The 9038-nt window shown below is 38.8% G+C and overlaps 1 protein-coding gene across 4 annotated transcripts in view; it reads right to left on the minus strand.

The window, feature by feature from the left end:
• The window catches only part of LOC124114824 (importin subunit beta-1-like), a 28146-nt gene extending 20718 nt beyond the window's left edge, over positions 1 to 7428 (minus strand). For 2 of the 4 annotated variants that reach the window (XM_046475632.2, XM_046475617.2), the window contains exons 1-8: positions 7244 to 7428; positions 7041 to 7099; positions 4039 to 4221; positions 3283 to 3483; positions 2680 to 2756; positions 2227 to 2302; positions 1247 to 1306; positions 374 to 463 (exon numbers count right to left, since the gene is read on the minus strand). In XM_046475632.2, coding sequence (XP_046331588.1) covers positions 374 to 463; positions 1247 to 1306; positions 2227 to 2302; positions 2680 to 2756; positions 3283 to 3483; positions 4039 to 4221; positions 7041 to 7099; positions 7244 to 7283 — 786 coding nt within the window. In that variant the 5' untranslated portion in view covers positions 7284 to 7428. Of the gene's footprint in view, positions 1 to 373; positions 464 to 1246; positions 1307 to 2226; positions 2303 to 2679; positions 2760 to 3282; positions 3484 to 4038; positions 4222 to 7040; positions 7100 to 7243 lie in introns of all 4 variants that reach the window. The other 2 variants (XM_046475623.2, XM_046475608.2) reach the window with 1 other exon arrangement.
• Positions 7429 to 9038: the final 1610 nt, after the last annotated feature.

Genomic DNA, 9038 nt, shown 5'->3' on the forward strand with positions numbered 1-9038 from the left:
AATAAATAAATCCGATATATTTTGGTTTGTTATAACAAAATTACACAAGCTGTCCAAACTAGTAGACCATGAACACTGTATCACCTGTACTTTGTTCTGATTTATAACAGAGGCTCTTTAGTGCCACAGCTTCTTACTACATTATTAATTTATTTTCCTATACGACTTACCATTTGATAAGGATCTTGTAATTCTGAGATACAGCTTTCCATACTACTGGTTATGGTAACAATGTATAAATATATTTGTATCCGTATCAAATGCTGAGTAGTATATATTACAGTATATACTATAAATTACATAAGTCTACAATTCATAGAGCAAGATATGGACTTTCCAACAAATAGTCAACAAAAACGCGGTGGCTACGTACAGCAAACAGAGCAGGTCCCATGTAGTGCTTCATGTACTGGTAGTACAGCGACATGACTTTCACCAAACACTGGAGCGCAGCTACCCGTACCTGAAATAACCCCCAAAATTAGTGTAATTAACTATAAACATCTAAAAACTATGTCTTGGTAGTAGTTTTCAGGTCATCCACTGAAAATAATTTTGACCAGGACATAATAACAGAAAAAACAATCAGCTGTAAGCAGATAAATACCTTTTTGGTTTGGTTTGTTGTTTTACGCGGCACTCAGCAATATTCCAGCTATATGACGGCGGTCCGTAAATAATCAAGTCTGGACCAGACAATCCAGTAATCATGATCATCAATCCACGCATTTGGGATCGATGACATGCATCAACCAGGTCAGCGAGCCTGACCACCCGATCCCGTTAGTCGCCTTTTACGACAAGCATAGTCGCCTTTTACGGCAAGCATGGGTTGCTGAAGACCTATTCTACCCCGCATCTTCACGGGTCAAATAAATACCTATGTCAGTGTATGGAGGAAACATACCCTGAAATCTTTGTCAAGGGTCCTTCAGTATTCATACACGACGAACAGGTAATCCATAATTTTGAGTTTCGATAAATTATTCCATGTTTGGTCATTTTGAGAAAGAAAGTGAAGAAAAACATGTCACCCCAAGAGAAGCTTCATCGAAGACAGATGAAGACAAATTGTATTGTTCTCGACAAAGACGTTATGTGATGTCATCGTACTTCAACCTTCAGGTTGATACTTTAGACAAACCAAAATGCAAATATGCAAACTAAGTTAATACACTCAAACATTCTAGTCTTATGGGTATTTCAAATTCCTGTAGACATGGAAGGGGTCGTGCTGTCTACCTACCCTCGTGTCCGTGGACTGTGTGGCTTCACAGACGACTTGCATGATGAAGTGTCTCTCAGTCTGGAAAACAAGTAAAAAAGCTTGTCAGTAAACAATGAAGACATGAACACAACAGCATAAACAGTGAAATTCATGAGAAAAACACCCAACATATTCATTTAATTGTGTTTTTGTTTGTTGTTTAACGCTGCACTCAGCAATATTACAGCTATATGACTAAGGTCTGCAAATAATAAGAGTCTGGACCAGACAATCAAGTGATTGACATCATGAGCATCAATCCCTGCAACTGGGATTCAATGACGTGCATCATCCAAGTCAGCCCACCTGACCACCCAATGCTGTTTTAGTCGCCTCTTACGACAAGCATAGTCTCCTTTAACGGCAAGAATGGGTTGCTGAAGACCAATTCTACCCTGGATCTTCCCAGGTCTATTAATTTAATAAAGATACCAGAAATGCAGTGTAGTAGCAGTTGTAGTTGATGGGTAAATATTTAGAGAGCGAGTGAGTTAATGTTTAACGTCACAGCCAGCAGATGCCAGCAGATACCAGCAGTCCCACACTTGTAAATAATCAAGTCTGGACCAGGTAAACCAGTGACACAGCACCACAATGCCAACATGATCCAATTGTGTGCCTGTTACCATGGTCACAAGCTGAATGTTGTATGGACCTATTGTATACTTGGGTCTCCATCAGGTGCACTTGTTATAAGGGCATGTGAATACATCAACACAACCTGTGCACTAATATTCCTCAAGCCATCATAAGACAACTTCTTGTTGCTAAAATACTTCAGGTTGTCTTGAGACAAGTGTTTTAATGAATAAGCTTTGAAATGTTCTTGTAATTGAAATGATGAGTCATCGGAAGGATAGAATCAAACCGGTGGTAAGCGATAGAAATAGCAACCAGTGTAGGTATCTGACAACTTTTGACAAAGTGGATAATGAAATGTATAAACTTTTTATACTTACATCTTTATCAAAGTTTGACTTGGTGAATTCTAGGGAGTTCAGAAGGGCATTTGTTGCCGCCAGTCGAACATGGTTACTGCGAAAGAAAGTGAAAACAAAATAAGCCATAAGCCATAAACCATAACCAAAGAATTGTTTCATAATTATACTTTGAATACAAAATAAACAGTGAAATATGCAGCTATATAACAGCTGTATAGCTAAATAAAGCTGCTTTCTGATTGGCTAATATTGACTTCTTGTCAATCATTTCATTTGTCAGTCAAAGTTCACGAAAGGTCATATGTGACATGTGATGGGATGTCCTCATATCTTTGCTTGTCTTTGCAGAACTAGGATCTGATTTTAATGTGATTGCTAAAAGGAGACTGAGATAGTGCAAGTGTCTAAACAATGTCACATGGGAAAGTGTGGTTTGTGTGGTCTAGACCTAAAGTTGCTCGATGCACAGACCTTGGCTCTTCTTTCTTCATGCCATGGACAATGGCTGTCAGGATGTCGTTGGACTGGGTTTGTAAAATCTCTGGATCCTCCAAAAAACGAGAAAAGGAAACTGTGACAATCTTTTATATCAATGCCTTAAAATACTAAGCAATGCAGAACAGTGTCCTCAAGTAGCAAATTAGGCCTAAAGCAATGATAACTCCAAAATAACAGAAAACAGTGAAAGACGAAGTGAAAGGATATAACCAACAAAGGATGTGACCAACATTCCAGCTATGACGGCGGTCTGTAAATAATTGAGTCTGGACCAGACAATCCAGTGATTGACATCATGCAATTTGGATACGATGTCATGCATCAACCACGTCAGCGCCTCACCATAAGCATAGTTGCCTTTTACGGCAAGCACAGGTTGCTGAAGACCTATTCTACCTCGGATCTTCACAGGTTGTAATGCTCAACGTTTATTGTGTCCTTTATCATCTTGGTAGTCAGCTTGGGTGAACAAATTCCGACTGTTATCAATCATTTGAATTAAAAGCATGGAAAATTACAATGTCCAATCCAATTCCGAACATAAGCTGGTGATGACAATCTGTGAAAGCAACTTACTATGTCTTGACAGACGTAGCCAATGGCTTCTAGTGTGGATTCCTTCATCATTTCCGTACTTGCAGGATTTGTGACATTGGCAGTGAGGCTTGTGATGAGGTCTGGCCATAGTCCTTGAGGGAGCTCCGCACAGGCCACATATGCCACACACTGGGCTGCAGAGCTTGGACGAATCGTTTCCGATCCTAAGGTTGCCAAGATCTGAAATGCAATGTCAGTTTCTTAGATTGTTTTGAAATCCCTATTGGTTAATTTATAAAATTGAAACGATTAATCTAAATAGCTTTGTCCAAAACTGTAGTAATGTCACACACTGTTCCAAAATGAATTTCAGTATAGGTTGATATAATTAACATGAACCTACTCAAACTTTTATTCCTCAAAATTATCCAGAACTAAAGATCGCCACTAGCCGGAGATTAGTGAAACCCTAAGAGGGACCTTTTTTTTGTCTCGCAAATTCTAGTTTGATCCGAAGACATGCATCAACGAAGTCAGCAAGCCTGACCACCCGATCCCGTTAGTCGCCTCTTATGACAAGCATGGGTTGCTGAAGACCAATTCTAACCCAGATCTTCACGGGTCCTAAAAATCTAGTAATCCACTTGTTCAAACTGAGCTGTAAACTACTTGGATATGACCCATGGTGTCTACACTGAAATCACATATTAAAAAACTTTAAATTATCCCACACTTGTTAGCCTTTTTTAAATGGAAAGTTGAAAGGAGTATTTCAAATGATGAATAGCGACCTACATTTTGCTTGACATGTGTCCGGACATCTTGTACAAACTGGAGCCACCTCTGCTGGTACTGTAGTTTGGTGGCGGGGTCTTTGGAGTAGAGTGCATTCTTGAGTTGGAGACCCGCCTGCATCCTGGCCACAGGGCTGTTGCCGCCATGCTTCAATACGTCTGAGAGCTGCTTCAAAAGCTCCGGCTGGAAAGGGAGCAAATAACACTTGGAAATAGAAAGTACTCAATTTCACTAAACACTTAAGTACCCCTTTTATTGTATTCATTTTGAGATGTTCATTTTCCTGTTGTCTTTCAAATAACTACAGTGAAAAGTGTTTTGTAGTTTTACCATGGTTACTGAGTTGGTGATCTACAGGTACATCAAGTGTACTTCTTCCATTTACCGATATGAAATATCACCTCAAAGTACAGTAACAAATTATGTAACTGTAAGCAATTAGACCATAGCATTACTACACAGCTTTAAGATTGATGCTAACACAAATGGGCCAGTCAGCACCGATTCTTAATAAGGTTTGACATTTGTGTTCCAAAAACTACAGAATTTGAAAGCCACACGGTTGACAAATGAAGAATTGTTCAAACTTATCTTATAACAGCACACCTGGCAGTCATCTGAGATGACCAAGACAACCATCAAGGGATACTAGCCACAAGATAGATTCAGATGATCAATAAATTTAACACAAGTATCAACTGGCATTTTCACTTCACGGCCATTAATAATTAACACAAATCGCATACACATCCTGATCGATGATTAGAGGGCAAAATGTTAAAAGAAATTACTTAATAATTAACCGTAGGCTGTGCAGTAACTAAGGAATGAGTTTGAGACCTACTAGTTAATATACCAGGAACTCTGGAACTAGGAAGTTGTGGAACAGCAATCTAAATGTTGACTCTGTGGGTTTGTTGATTCTTATCCAAGCAATCATAAATTTTAATGTTTACCTCAGATATTTGGCATTTTAAAGTTTGCATGGTCAGGGTTCTACTGGATGCAAAATGGTGCATACCATACGCATAAAAATTCAGAATTAACACAAATAATATCCACTTTGATTCAACGTACAATCTATGAACCCTACAATTCAACAAATTTGAAATAAATACTTTTCGCTTTCAAACGTTCTTGTGGTATTATGACTATATAAACTATGTTTACATCTGACCAGAAAAAAACTATCAGTGACTATGCACATGAGTTTGTATTAATTTTTTAGGGGGAAATTGTATTTACAGCAGAATTTACAGCAGAATTTTGGTAATTGTGGGATTTTTGAATGACTGAAACCAATTCACTGAAGCGTGAATGCGAGACTGACTTTCCATTCAAATAAGGATATCCCTATCTATTGAAAGCACAAGACATCACACTTTTTCTTGTTTGCTGTTGGTACAGTGGTCACCCAGGGCCCCCATTGTAAAGCTTGGGACCCACGAAATGGAGAACAGAGAATCACCTGGGCTGCATACAGAGTATGTAAATCCCTGCATGGTCATACGTTCAGCAAGAGGGTTTTCATAATCATAGAAATAGGAATATTGTTTGATGAAGCTGTGCTCAAGTCTGGCGTCCATTTTCTCCCTTTTTATGCAACATAACAGCTAGATGAAACCGACATTGTTTCTCTGTTTGAAACTTTGAACTTATTTTTTTATGTACACTTGCTGACACTGTCAGTGGTGTGTGAATAACTTGGTAGTGGTGCCGATGTTGCTGAAGCAAGACCCTCATGTTCCGGGATATACTTATTTCTTAGCAGATGAAATTCAGCACTTGTTCATTTTCCGTTCAATTTATATTTCCTGTATCTACTTGTAAATTCAACATATCACACAGATAATTAACCATTACTTGTGCTAGAAGAACAATTGCAAAGATATTGCAACATGACTCAAAGAGTTAAGTTGACCTATCTAAATGAAAGTACTCAAAGAAAACGACAAAGCATACAGGACAGTGCGGTTACCTTGTGTGGCAAAAACACACCACATGAACACAGTTGTAGTCCCATCCCTTTCAATTATGTTCAACTGCTCTCATACAATATTCTGAGTCATGATTTCAAATCTTGTCCAAAGTCAAGGTCACTGAATAATATTGTCACAGCCCATGCAGAGGTTGTTATTGTTTTGACAGACGTGCAAGCTTGCTCTTTCAAATAAATATGAAACATCTGTATGGTTTAGGGATTTTTTTTACGTAGATGGGGGTTGTGCTGTGAAGATTGAAATCTAATGCTGGTGTTTAAACTCCAAGTCACCTATTGAATTCAAGCATGGATAACAACTTATAATTCAATTCTTAACATGACCATTGTTTGAAACTAAGCATGAAAGTTATCTGATCCTTTTCATGACACTATTATGTTGAAATTTAAAGATCTATGGTCTCCACCTATATAAACACCATACAAGACCGAGAACCCCAGCTCACAGCACTCCATGTCGTAATCAAAACCTGCTAAAAAATCAATCTGACACTGGAATCACCTATTTGAGCAGTAGAGATGTACATAAATAACGTATTATTCACAGATCTTGAACAATGATAAACCTTCACTTGTTTCTTTAGACTTAAAGATACTTGTTGGAGATGAAGTACTGATGGCAACATTACATTTCCTTTTCTGTGACACGAGCAGATGGACATGACAGCAATGACAACAAATAAATGAGATGTTGGTTTGTTTCTAGGAGGTTGCCAATCTTTAACAATCACATTCAGCTTAATATGGCACATTCGGACCGCATTTTCAAAGAGATTTAGATCATGGAGATTGATTAACAACTAACGCCTATTTGATGATGTAGTTGTCCACTATCCACAACAGACTCCTTATAACACGATGTGGACGAGTTTGTGATTTTAAGTTGAAATCATACCTATAAATAACACAGATCTATGCAAGACAGTTGGGATTTCATCGTACGGTGCATGTTCAGCCGCCATCTTGGTTTCCCGATTACTCTTACGGGAAATTATATACTTACTAAATTCTGTTGTGCTGCGTGTTCTAAGAACTGTTGTGCAGATTCTAGTTCCTGTGTGTCTGAAACAACAATCGTTATGTCTGAAGAACCATAAATAAAGTGTCATATGCCCTGCGATATAGGACAACATGTCTGAAATCTGTAACTCACCGAAGTGAGAAACACGTGAAATGAGATAATGAAGACATTTCTGATCAACCAACCTGGCGATACTGTTTTCTCAAGTACGGCAATTAAATCCATCGTGTGTTGCTTAATGTATACCGCATAAACCTGGTCTTGTTATCATATATTTATCTAGAAATGGCACGTGAAAGAGTTTCGGCTGAAGACTTCGGAGGTCAACCAGCCCATGTGGGTCGGCGCAGGAATATCACAACGTGAATTCCGGGTGTGTTCCATGATCCGTATATTACAGCCGATCTGATTGGTTGAAACGGAACTTACCTCGTCGCGCAGAAGACGTTCACCCAATCGTATTACTCGTAAAATGTATCGGCAAAGCTACACTTGTCATGCATCTTCTTGGAATTTTCAGCGGCAGTGATGAATTGTCTTCTGAATATTATTTCAAGGGTTTTTAGGCCAATATACGTATTCGTACTGTACTGGTTAACATATCATTGTATTAGTTAAATATTTGATTCATATCTCGGAAATATTTGTTTTCGCGCTTAAATACAATTGTGATTCGGTCCATTTAAACACCGGCTTTACATCATTTCCCGCCATTTATCAAACCGACTTCACGTCGATAACCTTCAGGGGAGGTTACATAGTTTAAGTAGCTATAAACTCATGCTTAAATCGTTTTCAAAGATGTTTCCACGGACAAAATATTGTATCAGTAGTTGTTCTGCAGATTTTTATTTAATAACTTATACACGATACAAAAATACCGGTGCAATGGCGAACCTACTAGTATTTTTAAAGGGGGGTGTTCACATTTTCGAATTGTTCACATACGAGTTATTCAATTTTGAGAATTTATTTTTTTGAGGGGTGGGAGAGGTTACATCATAATATTGTTTTGTCATTTTTCAAACGTACAATTGTTGTTTTGAACTATTTGACTACAATCCATGTGTTTTGGTGTCAATTGATGCTCATATGTAACCATTATAAATTTAGTTAGTGAGTGAGTAGGGGAGCATTTACGCCGCTTTGAATACGGGTTGTCAGGTCGTGATGCAGACCAAGTGCTTTCAAGAAAATGAATTATTGATATCTAATACAAAGTTGTTTGTTTGTTGTTGTATTTAACGCCACACTCAGCAATATATTCTATGCATGCAGCTTTGTGACGGCAGTATGTAAAAATCGAGTCTGGACAAGGACCAGACAATCCAGTGATTGACATCACGAGCATCGATCCACATAATTGGGATACGATGACATGCATCAATCAACCAAGTCAGCGAGTCTGACCACCCGATCCCGTTATAGTCGCTCCTTACAACAAGCTGTTTTCTAGCTGTTCATACCTAAATCTCGAATTGTTGCTGTCAATTAATACAAACGAGTGTGATCTTTTTACACTATCTAATGAAGCCAAAGGGAATTTAAGATGTTAATAAAGGCAATTCTTGATGTCATTTCTCTATATGTTCTATAAAATGACAATCGCTGGAAGAGTGGACATGCAAGATATCCATTGTAAAATGATGATCAAGTTATTGAAGTTATGAGCAACGAAACACGTCAGGGTACGATGGCACATTAAGGTAGCGAGCCCTACGACCCTAACTTTTTAATCGCCTCTTATGACCAGCGGGGGCACGGCCGGGTGGCCCAGGCGTCCAAGGCGTCAGCGCCGTGATTCGCTTTGCAGAGTTGCGTCCCTTGGGAACGCAAGAAACCTATGATTGTGGGTTCGAATACCGGTTCGCCCGGCCCCCGATTGTGTTTCTAGGTTTGTCAGCACCATGCCCGTGCTCGTGGGTTTCACCAAAGTGGTAAACGTCTGAAACCTGCATCAATTCGGGCTTTCCTCCCACA

The sequence above is a fragment of the Haliotis rufescens genome, unplaced genomic scaffold (assembly GCF_023055435.1).
Source record: "Haliotis rufescens isolate VD_foot unplaced genomic scaffold, xgHalRufe1.0.p SCAF_4, whole genome shotgun sequence".
Classification (NCBI taxonomy): Eukaryota; Metazoa; Mollusca; class Gastropoda; order Lepetellida; family Haliotidae; genus Haliotis; species Haliotis rufescens.